The following is a 25,310-nucleotide window of genomic DNA, read 5'->3' on the forward strand; positions in this document are numbered from 1 at the left end:
GAATATATAAATTGTAATTTTTTCCTAAATTGTGATTTTAACTTTAATGCTTTTAGACTTAAATTTTAATATAAATATATCCAACTTATGTGATATATAGCTTATATTAAAGGTAAGCTTATATATTATAAAACTATAAATATAAATACCACACAAATGTGTAAATAACACATAAATCATACATACTATGTTCATATTATTACATATAATTTAGCTTTGATGCTTTTAAACCTATTTTAAATAACAATTTAGTAAGGAATTGTTTTTTAAAATGTACTTTTTAATAGATTATGCTGTAATTGTACCTCAGTCTTATATTCTTAGAACAAAATTTTATGGTTAGTATCTCAAAAATTAAACTTTATAACAGGACTTAGTGTTCGCGAAGGTTTTAGGAAACAAATATTTTATATAGAAGAAATTCCTATATTTTTAACATCACAAGAAATGGGTAAATTACTGGATGAGAGTTTTGGTTTTTTTTCCTAGATTCCAGATGTGGGAGCATTATTTCCATAATTAGAATTAAAAATTGATCCTGATATTTTAATTTTGTTTTTTTATTCTGTGTTTGATTTTAAACATTCTTAAGTCCTTGGTCCCAGGAAGTAGAGATGATTAAACATAATTTATAGACACTAAATGGCAATCATCATATATATCGAATTGAAAGAAAAATACAGTATATACTGGTTTAAAAATAAATGTTTTCTTTAAAGGATATATCGTAGATATGTTGCGTGAAGTAAATACAAGTGCTGGTATTTCTGTGCCTGTATGGTTTTTCCTCCTCAATCTTTCTGTGCCCTACCTATGTGTTACTAGAGAACATTTCTACAAATTTTCAATCACAAAAAAACAAAAATACAATAAAGCCAAGACAGGAAGGGAAGAGGACAGTTTGGAGTTGCTAATTCATTTATGGTGATGGTTTATAATGACATACAAATCATATTGTATAATATATTATACCAAAAAAGATGACTCTAGGTGATGATTAAGCTTTTTATAAATCATTAGCCCTAACAATCCTTTGCTTTTTTACATTTGAATATTTGGGGCAGTAATGAGGCTAGATATAGATGTTTACATTTCTGTATTTTTAAGGACCTTCTCTGGTGGCTAAAACAAAATTATACAGAGAAGCATCAGCAAGCCCTCAAATGAGCTACAAAACCAATACAGTAATCACAGTTTAAAAATAGCAGTCAAAACCATCTACATAGGGATGCTAGTACTTTGAATAGTGTCCATTTATGTAAGTTACAGCAAGGTCTGGTAATTCCTCTGAACAACTTTGATCTTTTTTTAAAGTAATCTCCTTTTTTGTGCTTTGCTTTAAGCATTTGCTAATCTCATATTCTTTTTAAAAGGATTACATTGACAAATTGGTATTGCTATAGATACTGAGTTCAGACTTTGATGTAACCTCAGAGATCATATATTGTTCAAAAAGGCCCATCTTCATTTAAGGAAAGCATTTGACAATGTTCATATATAGAGAGTGTATATATATGAATATATGTATGAATATATGTAGGTATGTATATATATGTATGTGTATATGTATACATATACATATTTATATCTGTGTGTGACTAATGTAGTTACATTCTATATAATAATATTATTAACTCAATTTTGGGGGAATTGAGGAATCAAAGTTTGTTGATAGCTTTTTGTCAATTTGCAGGGGACACTCTTATAGCTCTGCATCAGCTGTTTTTTTCTTAGCACATTTTTGAATTGTTTAGTAGAAGATTTGAAAAGGAAGCAATATAGTATTGCAGTTAAGCTCCCTGGTTTTTGTTGATAACATAGTTTTGCATCTTAGCTCCTTACTCATTTGGCAAGTTATCAAACTTGGCAAAACTTAAGTTTCCTTAAAAATTAAGGTCATAGTATACTTCATATGAGTGATTGAAATATTAAATGAAATAGTCCATATAACACTTAGAAATAACAAGTATTCATAAATATCATTGAGATTATTATTAATATCACTTATTTATCTGTGTTAACTGAATTTATATATGGTATAAAACTTAGATATAATAACTGCCAAAAACAACAAGAAGAATACAAAGTTATTAATTTGTATTTTAAAATGAAAAGATTGAGGAAATTTTTGTTAATAGATATTAATGATTGAACAGTGTCATGAAAGTTAAAATCTTATTCCATTTCAGGTTTTTAAAACAGTGGAATTGTAGTATATCAAATATAGTTGTTTTGCAGTATTTTGCACTTGTCTGTCCTTTCGTGAACAAACACTTGTTGAATATCTCCCCCAGTGCTTGGGGTTTAGCCCTGCATTTTAGGTGGGATATATGAAAGGAGGTGTAAAAATTCTGTCCTCATATGGATTGAAGGAATTCAATCCATGTATTAGGGGAGAAAAAGTTATGTTCAGGTTTGATAGCTCCTTTCAGATATCTCAGTTTATGATATTGAAGAGAAGGCAGTATTGTTTATTATTTCTAAATGCCAAATCAGAGCTATTAGGTAGAAGTTACAAAGTGACAGATTTTAACTCAAAGCTCAGAAGAACCTTGCTTCTATGAAAACTTCTATAAGGCAGTGTGGATTTATTCATAAGGTATGAAAGCCTTTGGAAGTATTTAAAACACATCTGTCTAGCTTTCCTACAGTGTACAGAATATTAAACTTTGGGGGGAATTGTGGGGAGTAGTATTTAAAGGACCTGTGAACTTGGATGTAAAAAATTTTAAGTGAACTCTAACATTTTAAAAAATTAGAGAATATAATATAAGCAGCACACCTGTGACTTTGTCCTCAGTAGAACTTACAGATATTTTCAGATCACCTTAGAATTGTTACAGAGAACACAAAATGTTGCTCATGGCCATTATATCACAATTTGCATTCAAACTTGTAATTATCAGAGTCCAGAGTCACCACTAAATCTTATGTTATTTAATATATTAATAAAGAAATATATATATATCGCCGGGCACGGTGACTCGTGCCTGTAATCCCAGCACTTTGGGAGGCCAAGGTGGGCCGATCATGAGGTCAGAAGATTGAGACCATCCTAGCTAACACGGTGAAACCCCGTCTCTACTAAAAATACAAAAAATTAGCTGGGCGTGGTGGCGGGTGCCTGTAGTCCCAGCTCCTTGGGAGGCTGAGGCAGGAGAATGGCGTGAACCCGGGAGATGGAGCTTGCAGTGAGCCGAGATCGTGCCGCTGCACTCCAGCCTGGGTGACTATACTCTAGTTTGTTTTTTAAAAATGTTTTGATACTGTGTTGTTTCAGTTTAATTGTTCTTCCTTATAATTCTATATTTTATTTTGACCATTCCAAAACATTCTGAGAAGCTGGTTCATAGGCTTCACTGTAAGTATGGTCAGTAGTACCAAAAAAGTTAAGAAACTTGTGATCTAGTGGAATGGGATTTATCAACTGTAGCTTGAGATTTGAAAGGCTATTCCAGTGAATGGGTTCTGCTGTATACTTAGGTACTAAGGCAAGCTTTCCACCTTTTTCCTGCTCCCAGCACCTGATGGATATTACATTACATGGTCTTACCAGAGTCAGTGGTTTAATTCAGAAGCATCTGAGTGTGTGTGCACATGTGTGTATGTGTTGGGTGTTGGTACAAGAGATGTAGTGTTCAGTGTTCTTCAGATGATTTTATTTTTTAAATGTATAGATAGATATGTGTATCTCCCTATTAAAAATCACTTCAAATGTAAGTTTAACCTGTGTTTGTGATCTTTGTTGAATATGAAAACAGTGCCACTTTTTTCCTATAATTTGTATGTGAGAATATTTCGGGCTGACTTCCAGAATGTGATGAAATGAAACAGCACTTATTGGGGAAAGCTATTCATTTGACTTTTTAATAGTGTGCTCATTTTTATTTTGTTTTCTGCTTTTTTTTCTTTTCTTTTCTTTTTTTTTTTTTTAAAAGAATCCTGATGTCCATCCAAAAGAAACAACTCCCTCATCTACTTTCACTGGTATTCGACCTGCACGAGTTGTGTCTTCAACTTCTGAGGAGGAGGAAGCATTTACTGAGAAATTTCTTAAAATTAATTGCAAATATATTACCAGTGGCAAGGTAAAGAATGACACTTTAGAGAAGACCTTTAATCATGCTTTCGTTATTACTAACATATAATAGTTTGGCATTTACGTTTTAAGTCATCAGTGTCAGCAAATGCTTGAATATTGTAAAAAGGTGCTGGTGATACTATTATTTTGGGTTAGTATGGATGTTGCTTGTAACTTAGAGTCTGATGATCTGTAGTAATTGTTAAAGGTAATGGGATATAAATAAATTCACTAAGGCACAGCTAAGTTGCTGTTGGTAGGATATTTCAGAAGTGTGAATAAAAAAGACTGCTGCCGGGTACTGTGTGGAGTGTGAACTTCTGCATCACTAGTATAGCACACAAATAGAAAGATATCTAGTATTTATTAAGTACCTTGCCAGAAACTATTTGAGGAGTCTTAATTATTTTATCAATTCAAAACAGTCCTGTGAAATAGACAGTCATATTTCTTTTCTACAGGAAAAAACAAAACAGGAAAGGTTAATAGGTCCAAGATCTCTCTGTAATGGCCAGAATTCAAACCTAGTCATAATCTTTTTTTTTTTTCTTTTTTTTTTTTTTTTCTTTTTTTGAGACGAAGTTTCGCTCTTATTGCCCAGGCTGGAGCGCAGTGGCGTGATCTCGGCTCACTGCCACCTCCGCCTCCTGGGTTCAAGCAATTCTCCTGCCTCAGCCTCCTGAGTAGCTGAGATTATAAGCACCCACCACCACATCCAGCTAATTTTTTATGTTTTTAGTAGAGACAGGGTTTCACCATGTTGGCCAAGCTGGTCTCAAACTCCTAACCTCAGATGATCCACTCGTTTTCAGCCTCCCAAAGTGCTGGGATTACAGGTGTGAGCCATCGCGCCCAGCCCAGAATCTATTTTATCTACTTCACTTTGTTGCTTTTCTAAACAAAAACTTCTAATCTGAAAAGAGAATATAGTAAAGTAATAGAGTTGGAAAATAAACTCCAGGTTTTGCTCAAAAAATGTCTATTACATGATAGTATCTTTAGAAGTCACACATGAGAACTGTGTCTTTATAGTCATAATTCATAAATTTATGAGTATTTGAAACACATAATGAGCATTTAGTGGTATGCATTTCGCCCTAAATATTGTTTTAAATGTTGTGTTTTCATTTTCTTTAAAGTATTTTCTCTTGATTTCTTCTTTGACCCATTTGAGAGTGTTTTATTTTTCTAGATAACTTTCTTTTACTAATTTCTAATTTGATTCTGTGTGATCAGAGAATATACTACTATTTGAAGGCTTAAATTATTAAGACCTGTTTTATGGTCTAGAATATCATATATTTTAATAAATGTAATGTGTGCACTTTAAAAGAATGTGTTGTTGTTGGATGGAATATTCCACAAATGTCAATCAAATAAAATTGAGTGATAGTGTCCTGTATTTCTGGATTTTCTGTATATCAGTTATTGATAGAAGAATTTTGAACTATCTCACTGTTATTGTGGATTTATCTGTTTTTGCCTTTCAGTTCTATCAGTTTTTTTTTTTTTAATGTATTTTGAAACTGTTACTAGGCTTAAAAATGTTTAGGATTCTTGTGTTGTCTTGATTAATTGACTTGATTGTCATTATGAAAGACATTCTTTATTCTTGGTAATACTCTTTGCAATGAAATCTACTTTGATGTTTACTAATATAGTCACTTTAGCTTCCTTTTGATAAGTGTTAACATGGTTTATCTTTTTCCATTCTTTTATTCATAGCCTATGACTTTAGAAAGTGAGTTTCCTGTAGTTAGCATGTAGTTAGATCTCACTTCTTTAGATAATCTTTCCCTTTTCATTTAGCGTGATTATTTATATGGTTAGGTTTAACTCTACCATCTTGCTATTAGTTTTTTGTTTGTTCTGTCTTTCTGCTTTCTGTCACATTGAGTTTTTAAAAATAGTTTTATGTTATCTCCTTTGTTGACTTATTAGCTGTAACACTGTCCTATTAGTGGCTGTTTAGAGTTTATAATATATATCTTTAATATGTTACTTTCTCACTTTAAGTAGCATTATAGCATATATGCCACTTTTCATATAGTACACACACCTTATAACAGTATACTTTTATTTCCCCCTTCAAGCCTCTGTGTTCTTATTGTAACCCCTCTTATTTCTACATGTTATAAACACCACAATACATTGTTATTATTTTTGCTTTAAAAGTTAATTTAAAATAATTTTTAAAATAAGGGTAAAGTCTATTATATTTATCCACTTATTCCTTACGCTTGTCAGTCCTTTTTGTAGATGCAGATTTCCATTTGTATCATTTTTCCTTTTATTTAAGGACTTCTAAATTTCTTATGGTGTAGGTCACCTAGTGATAAATTCTTTCAGTGTTTATTTGCCTTGAGAAAGTCTATATTTTTCCATCTTTTATTAAATGTTACTATCATGTTTATGTATATTTTCTTTTCTTTCTTTCTTTTTTTTTTTTTTTTTCCCGAGACAGAGTCTCACTCTGTTGCCCAGGCTGGAGTGCAGTGGCCCGATCTCAGCTCACTGCAACATCCACCTCCCGGGTTCAAGCAGTTCTCCTGCCTCAGCCTCCTAAGTAGCTAGGACTACAGGTGCGCACCACCACGTCTGGCTAATTTTTGTATTTTTTTAGTAGAGAGGGGGTTTCACCATGTTGGCCAGGCTGGTCTCGAACTCCTGACCTCATGATCCACCTACCTCAGCCTCCCAAAGTGCTAGGATTACAAGCGTGAGCCACCGCGCGTAGCATGTTTATGTGTATTTTCAAAATTATATGTGTGTTTATAAAAAAGGACCCCTAACTTCTAAATTTTATGCCATTTTATCTTTTTTTGGTCCATTGAATTTTTTTAAATTAATATACTTTCATTTTTAGAGCAATTTTGAGTGGACGGAAGAATTGAGCAGAAGCTAGAATTTGTATTTACACTCTCCGCCTTTCCCCAGTTTCCCTTATTAACATCTTGCTCTTGTGTGCTATATGTGTTTCAATCAATGAACCAATATTCAGGCACCAAGGAAAGCCCATAAGATTCTCTCATGTTGTATATTCTATGGGCTATAACAAATGTATAATGACATTTATCTATCATTACGGTATTACCAGATTAGTTTCATTGGGCTAAAAATCCTCTATGTACCACTTATTCATCCCTCTTTCCCTGTCTTTCCCTGAACTCCTGGTAATTAATGATCTTCTTACTGTCTCTATAGTTTTGCCTTTTTTTAGAGTGTCATATAGTTGGAATCATAGAGTATGACTGAATGAATTCATCTTGGCTTCTTTCACTTAGCAGTGTGTGTTTGAGGTTCTTCCATGTCTTTTGCAGCTTGACAGCTTAATTCTTTTTGCTATTACTACTGAATATTCCACTGAGTGGATGTACTGTAGTTTCTCCATTCCCCTATTAAAGGACATCTTGATTACTCTTAAGTTTTGGCACATGTAAATAAAACTACTCTGAACATTCATGTGCAGGTTTTGTGTGGTAAGTTTTCATCTCAGGTAAAATATCAAGGATCATGATTGCTAGATGGTATGGTAAGACCATTGTTAGCTTAGTAAGAAACTGATGAACTCTCCTCCAAAGGACCTGTGCTATTTTGTATCCAGTAAGCAATGGGAATCCCTGTTCCACAGCCTCACCAACATTTGATGTTTTCAGTGTTTTAGACTTCAGCCATTCTATTAGATCTGTAGTAGTAGTATCTCACTGTGTTAATTATAAATTCTCTAATGGCATATAATAGAGCATCTTCTTATATGCTTATTTTCTACCCAGATATCTTCTTCATTTTCGAAAGATATTTTCACTAGACAGAATTTTCAGTTGATGAGGTTTTATTTCTTTTCAGAACTTTAAAAATTTACTCCACTGTTTTCTGGCTCGCGTTTTTCTAAAGTGAAGTCTTGCATTATTTTTATGTTTGGTGTTCTGTTAAAAAATGTGTCTATCTTTGGTTGCACTTAAAATGTTCTATTTGTCACTGATTTTGAGCAATTTTATTAGGATGTGCCTTGGTATATTTTTTGTATTTGTTTTGCTGAGGATTCCTTTAGCTTTGTTCTGTAGGTTTATAGTTCATGCCAAATTTGGAAAATGGCCAGATTTCTTCAAATATTTTTTGTCTCCCATCCTCTCTTTCCTCTTCTTTGTGAACTCCAATTCTGCATATTTTAGGCTGCTTGACATTGGGTCTCACAGCTCCCTCATACTCCATTCATTTTTTTCCTCTGTTTTCATTTTGGATAATTTTAATTGCTTATTTTTAAATTCACCAGTATTTTTTCTGCCATGGCTAATCTACTCTTAATCCTATCCAGCATATTTCATCTCACACATTGTAGTTTTTCTCCCTGTAAGTTCATACTGGGTCTCTTGTATTTTCCATATCCATACTGTGTATAATCTTCTATATTGTTGAATATGGTTATAATAATTGTTTTAATGTCTTTTTTTGTACCAGTTCTTCCATCTCTGTTACTTCTGTATCTGTTTGCTTTTATTGATTTTTCTCTTTAATGTGGTTCATTTTTTTCTGTTTATTTACATGCCTGGTAATTTTTGATTGGCTACCAGACATCATGAATTTTATGTAATTGGATACTGAATATTTTTGTATTCCTATATATATTTTGTACTTTTTATCTGTGGCACCGTTATTTCTTGATCCTATTGTGGCTTTTTTTTCTTTGATGATCACTTGGTAATGGCTTGTTCATAAGTTTTGTTAAGACGATAACAGCCTTTAGTCTGTAGCTAATTTTTCTCCTTACTAAGACAATACACTTGTAAGTGTTCTGAGGCTTTGTAAATACAAGATTTTTTTGCTTTAATGTTTAGTGAGAACACGAACTATTCTTACTGTGGGGACACTGAGTATCGTTTCTTCTGCTCTTTTTAAGTACTCTCCTCTTATCCTTGGATAGCTGCTATACATGTAGGTGGTAATCAGTACTCAGTTCAAAGCTGGAAGGGAACCCTTTGTAGACCTCTAAAGCTTTCTCACTGGACAGTGCTCATTTCTGGGTTGGTTTGTTGTTTTGCTTGTTTTTTCTCTGCCTGTGGACTGGAAACTTTCTCCACTCAGTATGCTTGGGTAATCAAAGAGCTGATCTTACATGTTTCTCCTTATTCAGGTATCGTTGCCTAGCATTCCAGTGTCTGAAAACAATTATGTCACGTATTTTGTGTAAGTGGTGTGTGTGTGTGTGTGTGTGTGTGTGTGTGTGTGTGTGTGTGTGTTGTAGTTTTAGGCAGCATTAGTTCTTGGCTAGAAGCAGAAGTTCATTTGATATCTGAACAAAAATTTTATTTAAGGATCAAAGCAAAGATGAGGTCATTGGCAGGATTCGGAGTGATCTGCAGCCTGGTGTCTTCGGGATGTAATCCCTTGTAGGCTGGCTCTGTGTATTCTGCTGTACAGTAGGAGAGAAGCAGAAACTGGTGCTTTCTCATGGAAGTTTTTTTTTCTTTTTCATCTTCCTACAAGTTGATTATAGTAAAGGTTATTTATGTAAAATTATGGAAACTTATTGTGGATGTAAGACTGAAAAAATATCAGTATAAGCTTTTCTCTTTGCTAGGATGGATTCTCAATTATAATGATTGTATCTCTTAGTATTTGCAGAAATATTGTAATGTAAGTGGTAATTTTTCTTTTGCAGATAGACTTTTTTTTTTTTTTTTACTTAATTTTCTAATAGAAATAATTTCTCCTTAGAAGATTAGTCAGGTAGTTGCACATAAGGAAATGGAAGTTGTTAATACAAAAGAATAATCTGTGCTTAAAGTTTCTGAAGGTCACGTGGATTAAGTAGATACTTTAATTGAAAATGTCTTGCTCATAATAGTGTTAATATAATGCGGATAATATGTAGGAGTTATGAAATATTTTAAAAGTAATGAGATGGGAGTGCTTTAGTATGAGTTTATGATTTTCAACTTGATCAAATGAATTTGAGAATCTACTTTTTCAAGACATTTTCATGAATTTTATGTTGAAGAAATGCTTCTCTTGGCCAACTCTTGATTTATGGAGAATGACATCTGACAGATTACCGCAGAAAGCCCCAGCTGTATGGGAACTTTGAATGTGTAGCAGAGGGAAGGAAACTTAAAGAATATATCAGTGTGTCTTTTTAGTAATAGCACATAAGGGAGATTCCTGGAAAGTAACATTAGCAGATTGATCTGTCTAGTGGGTAGGACTTCAAACCCTTTCTAATCCAAAAAGTAGAAGCATGGTTTTGAGATGCTTTTCAAATGACTTGTGTAGTTACAGTACTAGGATTGTAGTATTAAGATATATAGAGAATTAAAAGCATCATCAGTATACTGGGCCTTTTCTGTCATACCTAGCTGGTTATCACTGACTTTGTGAAAATCTTCCTAAAAGACAAGACAAAATGTAGTGTTATGCTAGTGAACCAAATAATCGGTTAAAACTAATGCAAAGGTGAAATTTATGAAATGAAGAGTAACCTGAAGTCTTTCAGAGGATTTAGAGCTTGATTTTTTTTATTTCTAGCTGACTGCTTGGTTTCCTTTCTCAAATAAGTTTACAGAAGATGGGAGAGAGGAAGTTATGAAAGATCAGAAACCTTTAAAGTTGTTGTTTTTTTTTTTAACATCAAATATACTGTATCCTTGATTATCTACATCTTGGATTATCCCTGACAATGTAAATGTTCTCTACAATGTACTTTACCATCTCTCATTGACTTGAGTTGGTACGTGACCCAGGAATACAAACTGATGTGTATGGATCTCATTAAAATATTAATTGAAAGAGAAATAGGCTGTAGTTTATATAAAGTTACTTCTTATTTAGGTGGTCCATGTCTTCAACTAAATGAGGTGCTATTCAGAGTTTCATATTGATTCCTTCTCCCTCACCAAACTGCACACACACACGTATACTCTTCTTTCCAATATTGTATGCATTAACTGTATATGATCTTGAACATCTGCGGTAGCTTTTTTTCACTTGTGATTGGATGACCATTTTCTGTAGATTTACTTTTTATTTGATCATTTTTAAAAGCAATATCTGCCATAACTTAATTTTTGTATTCTTAAAGTTAAACCAGGTAAATTCACAGAACTGAATATGGACTTGGGAGGAGGGTGTGATGCCAAATCAATCAGGATTTGAATTTTTCTTTTTACTTGGATAAGAAGCTATTTAGTTTATTTTTAAAATTATTTCTGGCTCTTCATTTTTACAGTTGCAGGATATATAGTGGACTGAAAATTTGAAAATGAAATTAAGGAACGTTGTGCCTTTGGAGTGATTATAGTTTGTGACTTGGATACAGAGGAATTATATGTAGCATAAAACATGAACTACCTGGACTTCAAATCCTAGCTGTTTAGGACTAGTTTCTGGGTGTTTCTCAGCATTAGTTTCTCCATCAGTAAAATGGAAATGGTTTTCCCAATCTCAGAGCTATGATTGTGAAGATCAGATAAGTAATATGCATATATACATGCATGATACATATGAAGTATTCAGTAAATATTCATGTTAATGTGATCAGCTGCCTGTGGACCCTAGTTTGCTCATTTATAAAATAAGAAGGTTGAACTTTTAAGATTTGTATCACTATTTTATTTATTTATTTTATTTTACTTTTTTTGAGATGGAGTCTCACTCTGTTGCCCAGGCTGGAGTGCCATGGTGTGATTTCAGCTGACTACAACCTCTGCCTCACGGGTTCAAGCGATTTGCATGCCTAAGCCTCCCAAGTAGCTGGGATTACAGGCACATACCACCAGGCCCAGCTAGTTTGTGGTTTTTAATAGAGACGAGGTTTCGCCATGTTGGCCAGGCTGGTCTGGAAGTCCTGGCCTCAAGTGATCCACCCACCTCAGCCTCCCAGAGTGCTGGGATTACAGGCGTAAGCCACCGTGCCTGCCCTGTATCACAATTTTATAAATATATTTAAAAGTTTATAGCTTTTCATGGTGAGTTTAAAGTATATGTACACTATATACTTTAGATGTCATATAATCTACGTAATTTTACAGATGAAGAAATAAGCCCAGAGACTCCTTGCCCAAGGTCACAAATCTAGGTAGTAGCAGAGTCAAGTGGAAACACATTTTTTAAAGATATGTTTTAAAGATATTACACTCTTTTCCTTTTATAATATAATGCATTGGATTATCAACATTATTTATTGAGTCTGCACTGTATACATGGCACTGTATTTGATACTTGTAGTGAGGGAATAACACAGGAAGCAGTATGCAGATTAACATAAAAGGTGGCACATGCCTTGCATGACTTTATAGTCCCTTCTTACCTTACTGAGGTTACCTTTCTGTTATGAGGTAACTCAGTATTTTACTCAGTTTGCAAATTTTATTTCCTTACTTGATTGTCTTTGGGGGAATATGATATTCTACCTCTCCTAAAGAGGAGAATTTACTGGGAAAACTTGGGTTTTAATAAAAATGCTTTCATGAGAATGCCACAGTTCCTGAGTGTACTATTTTTATATATGGCCTAACATCAGAAGAAAATTAGTAAAAATAGCTAGATAATTTTTGAAATACCAACCTTGAGGATTAAATGTTACTTTCTTTTTTCACCTTAGGGCACAGTCAGTGGTGTGCTGCTAGTTACACCAAATAATATAATGTTTGATCCACATAAAACTGACCCTTTGGTTCAAGAGAATGGCTGTGAGGAATATGGCATCATGTGTCCAATGGAAGAGGTGATGTCAGCTGCAATGTACAAAGAAATTTTGGATAGCAAAATAAAGGAATCCTTACCCATGTAAGAGTGACATTTATATTCCTTTGCAACTTTATTGTATCTAGATAGTTGATCCTTGTCTAATACCTTAACTATTTTTAATAGTTTTCTTATAGCTGCCTTTTATTTTGTCAATAATGAAACAAAAATATATGCATTATTGAGAAGATTATTCTTAATTTGCACCTGGGATAGTTAGGAATTATCTTAGGTTTGTATTTGTGTATGTGGTCAGAGAACCAGATATTTGAAAAGCAACCTATAGTGCCCATTTAATTCAGTGTTTACCAGCCCTTTTTATTCAGACACAGCTTTCAGTATTCTAAATTACCCCTGTGAATAATCACTGTCGGGGTAGTTTTCAAATTTCCCTTGGAAGTGACTGAAGAGGTGTGATTTGGGAGAGGCCACATGAGCAAAGACCTGACATTGCTGTGGGCAAGACAGCTTTTTTTTTTTTAATTGATTTATATGTTTGCAATCTTCTCTCCCAGTGTAAAATATAGTGTAAAGTACAGGGAAGAAAACCCACAACTTGCTCAAATATAAAGAGTTAACTTTGGAATATACTGGTCAGAGGATTTGTGTGATATGTTAAGGTAGCTGTGAGACTACAGTGTGGACACAGCTTTTGAAAGTAATATGCTTGTCCAAAGTAATGGGCAGAAAGAAAAGTAGGAATGGGAAATAAAAGGAGAAAAAGATAAAAGGTATACAAAGAAAGGAAGGAGAAGTAGCAAGGAAGAAAATTGATATGTACTAGGAAATAACCTCCTCATTCCTTCATACATGACTACCAACATTTTAAAATTGTCTTCACTTTAACTGATACTGATATTTATATACCTGTGTTAACCCGCAGGAATGATAGCTGTTTTAAAATTAACCCTTGTGGGGCAGAGCAACTTACAAAGGAAAAAAGGAACAAATTATTTTTGTTTCTGAGGAAGACTAAATGAATTGGTAGAATATCTGTGACAGAATAAAATCATTTGCTCAAAAAGTCTCCACTTTACCTCCCACCCAACAGATACTATTTTGACATGGTAGACTAATATTTAGAGTTGCAGATAATTCCTAGAAGGTGTTAGTATCCTCTGTATTAGTTATATTTGTAGATCATCATCGAAGGCCAGTTTCAGCAAATAAGGATTATTGTGGGAGTGGATAATGGGATGAGACAAAGGTAAAAGAGTGAAGGATTAGATTCAGAGAAGAGGAAGGAGATACATATATAGATATACATATATGTGTGTATATATAGAGAGAGAGAGAAAGAGAGAGAGAGACAGTCATTGGTGAGATTATTTTTCTGTTGACCTCGTTTTCTTTCTTTTTCTTTTTCTTTCTTTTTTTTTTTTTTTGAGATGGAGTCTCGCTGTATCACCCAGTCTGGAATGCAGTAGCACCATCTGCAACATCCTCCTCCTGGGTTCAAGCAGTTCTCCTGCCTTAGTCTTCCGAGTAGCTGAGAATATAGACACCTGCCACCACATCTGGCTAATTTTTGTATTTTTAGTAGAGACAGGGTTTCATCATGTTGGCCAGGTTGGTCTCGAACTCCTGACCTCAAGTGATACGCTGGCCTAGGCCTGCCAAAGTGCTGGGATTATAGGTGTGAGCCACAGTGCCTGGCTTTGTCCTTTTCCATTTGCAGTATGGTACTTTGGGGTTCTCTTATTCCGAACAATCTATCACTATTCTACAAGGATGCTGTATAGCTCTTCCCTTTCAAATCACTGTTTTATCATTCATCGTCACCTGGAAAGTGTCACCTGGATTTAAATGTTTAAAGATATTTCTTCAAAAAGAAATATCTTTAAATTCTGCCTTATGGATTGATTAAAAACAATATTTGGCACAAAATTAGATAAATAAAACAAATGTATGGCAAAAATGAGGTATAAGATTTGATTGCTTTTCTTCTGTCTTATACTCCTTGGGAGGTTGATTTCAAAGGTATTATGGTATTACATTCAACAGTAGCAACATCATTGGCATAAATGTTTATAGCCTTTCAGCATATTAAATCTGAAGAGTATAGCACTTTTCTAAATATATATCCTGTCATGTTTGTTATACTTATCTCTTACATAAGGGTCTTCTAATTTTTTTAATGTGCAGATAAAATTTCTCAAAACTTTAGCCCGTTCCAACACCCTATAGGTGCAGTTTGAATGCATCACCAGTAGATGACACTATTGTATATTTAATAACAAACTAGATTCTTGTGTTTTTTAAAATGAATCAGATACAAAGGCAGCAGAGATATTGACTTCAACTAATTAATACTTAAAAAATGTATCCATCCTAGTTGTAGAAGTTATGCATACTTGTTACAGAAAAATTGGAAAATACCAAAAAACGGAACAAGAGAAAAAGAGTTACCCAGCTTCACCATTCAGAGGTAGCCAATTATTTTTGTGTTGACTTACTTTCCAATCTTATCTATTCAGCATATTTTACATGGTTCTCAAACGATATATATATATAAAAATGTTAATACTTTTTTCGTTAAGAACGCATATAATTTTCATTTATCACAAACTTCTTGTAACCATCATTTTAAATTACCAACTTACGTTGCATGGTATAGAGGTTTACACTCCCTCTTTCCAGAACTTAACTTTTGAACATTAGTGTTTACACATACAAATGACATTAAATCTGAAAGTTTAGACCCAGTTATGAACCATTCATTTTTCTAATATATAAACTTTTTACCTGAACAAGTTCTCTTAGAGGTGTTAAAGAGTATACTTGTTAGTGTGAAGATTTTCTCTAAATACTTTTGTTTGAGTTCTATTCAGATTGGTTTTAAGCCTTACATTTGAGCCATATATTTTAGTTTAAGCTCCATTTGAATGTAAATAAGCACTCTGTCTGTGTGTGTGTGTGTGTGTGTGTGTAAATCAGTTTTTTTTACTTTATTGGGAGATTTAAAATTTTAATTAAACATTTCTCTATGTTTATTTTCCATATTCCATCAGTGAATAAATTTTAGTTTAGAATTATAGCTTTACCCAGGAATTATGTCATCAAATTCCCTTCAAGTAGATTACTTGCAAGGAAATCTTACTTTGATATTTCCCAAATATTAAGCAATTGATGTAAAAGTTTGGCTTGATTACTTGATTTATAGAATTACTTGGTCTTTAAACTTAATTATTTGGTCATATTGAATAAATCAGATTTTTTATATTCTCTGGAGATACGTGCTACATCCCTTTGTTAAAAAGCCTTTTTAGTGATATTAATTCAGTGTTCAGTGTGTGGAAAATAAAATACCACAATTTTAAAAGTCTAATTATTTTTAATTTTGTTTAATGACAGAGAAATAGATCAGCTATCAGGAAGGGACTTCTGCCATTCAAAGAAAATGACAGGAAGTAACACTGAGGAAATAGACTCAAGAATCCGAGATGCAGGTAATGATAGTGCCAGCACTGCTCCTAGGAGCACTGAGGAGTCTCTTTCTGAAGATGTGTTCACAGAATCAGAACTTTCCCCTATACGAGAGGAGCTTGTATCTTCAGATGAACTGCAACAAGATAAATCTTCTGGTGCGTCATCAGAATCTGTGCAAACTGTCAATCAGACTGAAGTAGAAAGTCTGACAGTCAAATCAGAATCTACTGGTACTCCTGGTCACTCAAGATCTGATACTGAACATTCTACAAATGAAGTTGGGACTTTATGTCATAAAACTGATTTAAATAATCTTGAAATGGCCATTAAGGAAGGAGATCAGATTGCAGATAACTTTCAAGGAATATCAGGCCCTAAAGAAGACAGTACAAATATAAAAGGTAATTCAGACCAGGATTTTTTTCTTCGTGAGAATTCTCTACACCAAGAAGAGAGTAAAAAAGAAAATATGCCTTGTGGGGAAACAGCAGAATTTAAACAAAAGCAAACTGTTAAAGGGAAACAAGGAAAGGAGCAAAATCGGGACTCAGAGACAGAGGTAGAAGAGCTACGCAAACTTTGGAAAACCCATACTATGCAACAAACTAAACAGCAAAGGGAAAATATTCAACAAGTGTCACAAAAAGAAGCTAAGCATAAAATTACATCTGCTGATGGACACATAGAAAGTAAGTGTTATAGAGTAAATAAAGTTAGTTCATCCGATTCTGTGGTATCTCCGTCTTTCCTCACTGACTCAAAAGCCACTGTACCTTAGGCCAACCTGAAGAATAAGCGAGTGACCCTTGACTGATAATTCTCTGGGGACAAGTATATAGAGTCTCCAGTGTCTGCTGTCTTTTCTTATCCCACAGGTGGATCGTACACATAATGAGCATCATTGCTACCCACGATGTTTAAACATTCTTGGCTCACTATATCCTGTCGTTAAATAATTTATTTCTTGAGAAAGTGCACAAAAGCTGTATAATACCTTTGATCACTCCATTTTCTTTTAAAAAGTTTTGGTATGTTACCATTAAAAATGTCTTTTTTCATATATAACATTTTAATTGCCAAAGTTGTAATCCCATCTTTATAAAAGTACAGTTAAACATAAAAATGTATTTATAGAATTCTTTCACATATCGAGAAGTTTCATCATCATTATCTAATTACTTTCTTTTAAAAACCTGCACTCAGGACAAATAAAAACACTATTTTATCTTTCAGTTTGCTGGTACTGTTTACTTCTGACAATTATACTATTTTCAGTCTTGTATTTCTAATATACTGTGCTTCTGTTAATACATTATGGGTTAAATGGGGTATAACAACTAACTTAGCTAACATTTCTGATATTAATTCTATTAGAATGTTTATCCCAGATTAATCCAATTTACATGTGAACTTTCATTTTTTAAATTCAAAGATTTTTGTTTTGCTGTAATACATAAAATAAAATTTATGACTTTTTAAAATTGTGGTAAAATGTAACATAAATACATTATCTGAAGCATTTTTATATCTACAGTGCAGTGGTATTAGAACATTCACATTGTTATGCAGATCATCACTACTGTCCATTTCCAGAGCTTTTTTCATCTTCTGAACTTGAAACTCTGTACCCATTAAACAATAAGTTGTCCAGGCATGGTGGCTTATGCCTGTAATCCTATCACTTTGGGAGGCTGAGGCAGGCAGGTTGCTTGAACCTAAGAGTTGGAGAACAGCTTGGGCACCATGGTAAAACCCTGTTTCTAGAAAAAAAAATTACAAAAATTAGTCAGACATGCTGGTGCACACCTGTAGGCCCAATACTCGGGAGACGGAGATGGGAGAATTGATTGAACCTAGGAGGTCGAGGCTGCTGTGAGCCATGGTCATGCCACTGCACTCCAGCCTGAGCAACAGAGCAAGATCCTTTCTCAAACAAAAAAATAAAATACAAAAACGAATAACTTGCTTTTCTCCCTTGCTCATAGCTTTTAGCAACCAACATTCTTCGTTTCTGAATTTAACTACTCTAGATACTTCATGTGAGTGGAGTCATACAATATTTATCCATTGATGTTTGGCTTATTTCACTTGGCATAATGCCTTCAAAGATCATTTATTCTGTAGCATGTGTTAGAATTTCCTATCTTTTTAAGGCTGAATAATATTCCATTGTAAGTGTATACATTTTGTCTATTCCTTTGTTGCTGGACATTTTGGTTGTTTTGACCTTTTGGCTATTGTGAATAATGCTGCTTTGAACATTAGTGTACAAATATCTGTTTGAATCCCTCCTTTGAATTTTTTTTGGGTATATACCCAGAGTGGAGTTCTGGATCATATGGTAAATCTATGTTTAATTTCTTGAGGAACCACTGTACTGTTTTCCATAGTGGCCGCACCATTTTACCTTCCCCGCAGCAGTACACAAGATTTGGCTCAGTTTTTAAAATACCGAATTTTCTGTTCATCATCCAGTTGAGATACCCTGAAGATCTAAGGGCTGTGTTCAGTAGATATTAAAAGAATTCATGTATTAATACTTGAACCAAGTTCTATAAAAGATCAAATATTTTTCTTCTGTAATCCTTTTTTTAATTCAAAACTAATGCATGTTCAGTAAAGAACATTTGGCAAACATAGGAAGATTCTAGAAAGTTTATAAAAATCACCTGGAATTTGTCACCCAGGAACGATCATTGTTAACATTCAATATATTTGTCTTTCTTATAGAATAAAATCATACATATTAATTTGTTATTTACATCAAATCAGGATTATACTATACTATTGTATCCTACTTTTTTATGTCATGAACCTTTTCCCATGTCATTACAGTTGTTTGAAAACATGGCTTTAATGGCCCTAAAATTTATTTAACTATTTGCTTATTAAGACATCCAGTTGTTATTAACAATCTGTATTGTTAAGAGATTTTAAAGAATGCTGCCCAGCATTCTTCAAAACATCAAAGACAGAAAATGCATCTGATAGTTACCTTATATTTTGAAGATCTTTGACTACATCTGATAGTTATATTATAAAACCTTTGAAAACGATAAAATAATCCATTTAACCTGATAATGTGGTGGACTAATTTTGTTGTGGGGGTTTGGGGTTTAATGGGGTTAGGGGAGGTTATTATAACCAAATATTAAAAGGAGAAAAATTGATAGATATTTTTAAACAGACATCTCTAAACTGTTACCATTTGTTTTCTTATTTTTTTGGAATAATTAGTTTTAAGTAATTTTAAGTTATTTCATATTCTGTAATAGAGAAATATTCAAACTTTCTGATCTTTATGACTTTATAATAAAATTATGTAATAAATATAAAACTCTCTAGTACAATTATGAGAAGAATGGTGAAAGTTCATCGTTTTGACCACATGAAAATAGCGGGGTTCCCATAGATTATCTACCTTGTATAATACTGCACAGAAAAAGCCATGACGAGTACCCAGATCTCCTGACTATAAGTGCTATTTCCTCCAGTGTGCTGCCTTGGTAAGCTAATAAATGTCTGGGTTCCTAAATTCACCTATATATTCAGACCCTCAGTATACTCTATCAGCACCTCTGGTTGAAAGAGTTAGAACTAATTCATTCTTAATTAGCTGTCCAAACAGTGGCAGAATAACATATTGTTGACTGTTTTATTACAATTTTGTATACATGTAAAAGCATTAGAAACTTCATTAAATTTTTGTCTGGAACAACCATGTTAAGTATGCCTTTAAAACTTCTACAGTTATTTAGATGTCATTCAAAAAGACTGATAGAGAATATGTAGAAAATTATTTATATAATATGTGTGTGTATATAAAATTAGTATGGGTGTTGAAAAAGTAATAATGTTTCTGAAACTTTTACATTTTTTTCTTAATGTCCTCAGACATAATTTTTGTTCATTAACTTGGCTCTTTTGTTAGTTTAGTCATGTTGTATTTGTGACTTTACCTTTGAAGGAAAAAAATATAAATTACTTAAGAAAATTTACTTTAGTGCCGGTAAAGTGAGGTTTTATTCTGTAATTATTTGTCAGAATTTTGAAGGTAAAATTAACTAAACTACTTAAACTTGGTGTATGAGAATTGAATAAACACTGTTTCATCTCAATTCTAGGTTCTGCACTTTTAAAAGAAAAGAGAAGGCATCGATTACATAAGTTCTTGTGTCTCAGAGTCGGAAAACCAATGAGGAAAACATTTGTATCTCAAGCAAGTGCTACAATGCAACAGTATGCACAGAGAGATAAGAAGCATGAATATTGGTTTGCTGTGCCACAAGAAAGGTAAAAAACCCATATGAGGACTTGAAAACATTACTGAGATTCTTTGAACTAAAATTATTTTGTGTATCAAAATACCAATGATAAACTATTGAAACATAGTTTATGATTAAAAGCAGACAATAAGTCTATTTGAAACCATTTTGCCCCTACTTTATAATTTGCCCCATTTTTAATTGCATTCTCTTTTGTAGTTTATTATTTTAAAATGTGAACAAATATCCCATTTGGGGAGTAAAGAAATGTAAGATATACCTTGGAGCAAGAAGAGTCATTAAAATATTATTTAATGAAGCTGCTTCCTGAAGGCAGCTAATGGTATATCATTGTTTATACTAAAAATTCCTCAAATATTCATTAAATACCTTCTGTATACATGACACCAAATTAACTACTAAAAGGATGTAGTGGTCTTCACAATATTTATGTGTACCCTTTGCACAATTAAATTTTTCATAAGTTTTAAGCAGTTGTAAACGATGTCTATTGTACTATCTTGTGAATTTTTACATTGTAAGTAAATACTGTTACTTATATGCAGTAGAATTGAAACGTTATAACAACTTTCCCTCTCTCCCTATTATTCACTTAAAATTACTTTAACAGTTAGACATTGCATCATTACTTTTTCTCTTTAAACTTGTATTTCCATAATACCACCTCACACAATCTCATAAGGTGCTATATTTTTATCCCCTATTATAGTTCTTTGCAACAAACTACATATACTTAACACATTCACATATCTGTATGTGTGTATACTGAAATTGCATTTATTTTAACATTTTCTGTGACTTGTAAAAATAGTAAAGGGTTAAGGTTTTAGGCTACCTGCAAGCCAACAACTTAGTCTGCCTCCATTTGGTGCATGCTGGGAGAAAGCACAAACATCTGTACAATAGCAGTAATCAGAGCATCAGCAATTGTGAGATTTCTCTGTACCTCCTTTCCCACAAAGAATGTGAAGAAGGCCAAATGACAGCTGCACGTACCTGAGGTTATTTTACAGAAGAGGAACCATAAGTTTAGGGAACCTGAATTTTTATAATGGACAGTAAACATGATTACCCTTTGCTACACAGTAAGATACTATCTCTACTTTCTAAGATAATGCTATGCTAACATACTTGAAAAGATACTGCTAAACAAAAGTATTACACATAAAAAGTAAAATATCATAGGAAATGCCTGTCTTAAGGAGATAGATGGACCTTTTCTGTATCCATTGATAGATTACTATGTTTCATTGAAAGGATGAGATAGGACTCAGCATCAATTCTGCCTCTCCCTTTTATTTTTCTTTATAAGTACTGAGAAGCTTTGTTCATAGAAAAGTCAGTGAGACTGAAGAGAATTTCATTTTTTTGATAATGTCTTTCAATTATTTAAACTTGTTTCTATGTAATTCCAAAAATTAATCATTTTTGTCACAGTGTTTTTAGTGATCATCAGTGAACAACTCCATTGAAAACTCCTTCAGTTTTGTGGAAATCAATTAATGAGAAACCACCTGACATACAGAAGGACTTATTACCCAGTCTTTATAATCGTTTCGTGTCTCAACACCAATCTTGGACAGCATCGAAGTTTTTATACTGTCGGGCATGTCCCATTGTAAATTCTGAATAGGCGAAGATATGCCCTTCCTTTATAAATTAGAAAAAGTGCTTTAATGAAAGTAGATAACAGGAAATTGATAAAATATCTTGACCATACTGTTTTTAGGCAGATTATTATAAGCAAAGAGTAACATATGGAAATTGGGGATATGCAAATTGATTCCCTTAGCACCATCTCACGTGTTTGTGTACCTCTTGGAAAATCTTTATATGTTGCTTTGGAAGACTACAGCTTTTAGTCATAAAATGATAATGCTCTTTTCCCTCTTCCCACTCCACCATATATAGAGTAAGTACAATGTGTGTCTTCCACAACATTGGCTTAATCTTAAAATATGATTTGCATTATGCAAATGATGAATACCTGAAAGGGTCAGAGCCAGATATTCAGACGTGCCAGTGATGTTGAAATCACTCCAATGAGAAATGTAAAAACTAATTTTTTCTCGTTATTCTTGGTTTTATTTTAATGTTTGCATGGAATTTCCTATTTTAATATTCATTCTTGTATCTTGGTTAATATTCATTACAAATTAGTATTATTAGGATTCTGCTCTTTATTGTAGACATAAAACTTAGGAAAACTGCTGCATAGTGAGAAATTAATAAAAAGATAAGATATTACATTGAAAGATAAAATGTAGCACCTTTTAAATATGTTAGCTGCCACATAAAGAATGGCAATTTTAAAAATTATTATATTGAAAATATAATTTCTAGAACCATGGTTATTAACTGATATATGTTAGCTGAAAGTTATATAATCAGTTTTCAAAAACATGTTAATTAAAACCAATAAAACAGATATTTGAAATGTGTGTGTGACTCTCAAATATGTTTGTCAGGCAATGTAACAACTGGCTTTACTCTAGTAAACAAAACATTGAAAAGGGAAACCTGAGATTTCTAAGATTAGATCATCTGTCTCTCAACACTGTGTGTTCCTCGTATCATTTAAAATTTAAAGAAATTGCATTTCTATTAACTTGGAAAATTCTATATAATGTCTCAAAATAGGCCATTAATAAATTGTTTACTTGTATTTTAGATCATTAGATTATTGTAGGAATGAGGTCAAAGTTGTGTATCTAATTTCCTTTTCCATCACTAGTGTCTTTAAAGAAGAAAAGTATTATTATATACAGCATCTGACCTAGTCAAAAACATGCCAAGGAAAATCTTAATATAGTTTTCTAAAGAACAACCTGACAGAATATAGCCAAATAAAATTTTTGAGTTAATGCCTTCCTGATGGTAGACCTTTTATATTAATATAAAACAATATATTTTGTGTATATTTTAAGTCTTCAAGATTTATCAAGATATTTTACAAATATAATTTTGTAATTCTGGCCACACAGAATACTAGGTATATTAATAGTCACTTCTCCTAACAGGACAGATCATTTGTATGCCTTCTTCATTCAGTGGAGTCCAGAAATATATGCAGAAGATACTGGCGAATATGCCAGAGAACCCGGATTTATAGTAGTAAAAAAGATTGAGGAGTCTGAAACAATTGAGGATTCTAGTAATCAAGCAGCAGCCAGAGAATGGGAGGTAAGGAGAAAAATATGAATATTTTAGTCATCTTTTTAGTTTGTGTGAATTTATAGCTTTACGGTAGTACAAAGTATAAGTGATGTTTGCACAAAAGAGGAATATTTTTTTAAAGGTCAGGTTCGCTATCCGTGTTGGTATGTGGTTATTGAATGAATCTGAATAGTGACTTTAATACTATATTTGTCATTCTGCTTTTGCTTTAAAATACTAGAAAACTCACCATCAATAAAATGACTTTTATTGAGTGTGTTATAGAATATTTAGGAAAGATTAACATTATGACAAAAAGGAAATAATTTTAATTTTGCTGTTATATTAATGTTCATAAAACATCGATTTCACATCTGATTTAATTTCATCTCCTTCATGGAGGAGGTACAGCAGTCATTTAACACGTCTGTGCGTAGTATTTTCATAGCATCTATGCAAATTACTACTTCTTTCTAGGTTTCAGACCTACGCATTATCTTGACTTAAATTTTTCAATAATAATTTTAAGGAAATAAGTGGGTGCTAATTTTACAAAGTAGTAGAAATTTTATGTGCTCACATTTCCTGAACTTGTTTAAATGGTCAAAGTAATACTAACAAACTTTTTGTAACTCCTCTTACATATATCTTAAGATTACATATTACATTTTACATGCTTTATCTTATAAGGTTGGTAGGGTGGCAATATCTACATCTGTTGGTGTTGCCCAAATTTGTCTCTTCTTGATGCATTAGAAAACATAGAGCAGATGCTAAAATGTGATAATAAATGTAATCAAAATTTTGTTAATCATTTGGTGTTAATGTTTGTGGCTGTTAATGTGATATGAATATATCTTGCATGCACTTAACATGTATAGTAATTGAACGTATACATGGCTTGTCTTTTGTTTAAAATGCAAACTGATTTGGAATGTGTCTGATTCCATTCTGTGTAGTATATACAGCATCAGTTTATACTGTGACTCCAATATAAGGAAGAGAAAGAAGAATATATTGACTATGTATTTTGGGTATTTTAATACTTAAACCAACATTATCAATCTTCATACCAGCTTTATTCATAATGGCCCCAAATTGGAAAGTCCCATTAGCAGGAGAATGGATGAATACATTTTTGAATACTTACAGAATTCCAGATAACAATAAAAAAGATCTACTGGTACAGGCAACGACATTGATGAATCTCACAAATAATATGTTGAGTAAAAGAAGCCTGACACAAACGAGCATATACTATGTAATTTCATTTACACAAAGTTCAAAAGGACAAACTGTCAGAAATCCACCCCATGACAGGCCCCGGTGTGTGATATACCCCTCTGCACATGTACCCTAGAACTTAAAGTATAATAAAAAATAAAAAATTTTTAAAAAAAAGAAATGCATCATACTACTGGATAACTGGGCTGTGACAGGGTGGCTCAGGGACAGGAGGGAACTTTTTTGAGTTCTGGGGATGTTCTATATGTTACTCTCGGTGGTGGTTACTTAGGTGATTACATATGTAAAAAATATATATATATATATGTCCCTGAGCTGTGTTTTTAAGATTAGCTTTAGGAGGTACTTAAAATATCCCAGGTGATCAAAGATAT

At 32.9% G+C, this 25,310-nt stretch overlaps 1 protein-coding gene across 10 annotated transcripts in view; it reads left to right on the forward strand.

Moving 5' to 3' along the window:
- OXR1 (oxidation resistance 1) overlaps positions 1–25,310 on the forward strand; it is a 469,361-nt gene that overhangs the window by 405,243 nt on the left and 38,808 nt on the right. For all 10 annotated transcript variants that reach the window (XM_015145857.3, XM_015145860.3, XM_015145862.3 and 7 more), the window contains 5 exons: positions 3,939–4,088; positions 12,678–12,862; positions 16,175–16,938; positions 20,374–20,542; positions 23,556–23,718. In XM_015145857.3, the coding sequence (XP_015001343.2) occupies positions 3,939–4,088; positions 12,678–12,862; positions 16,175–16,938; positions 20,374–20,542; positions 23,556–23,718 (1,431 nt within the window). The remainder of the gene's footprint in view (positions 1–3,938; positions 4,089–12,677; positions 12,863–16,174; positions 16,939–20,373; positions 20,543–23,555; positions 23,719–25,310) is intronic.

This window comes from Macaca mulatta, chromosome 8 (genome assembly GCF_049350105.2).
Source record: "Macaca mulatta isolate MMU2019108-1 chromosome 8, T2T-MMU8v2.0, whole genome shotgun sequence".
NCBI lineage: Eukaryota > Metazoa > Chordata > Mammalia > Primates > Cercopithecidae > Macaca > Macaca mulatta.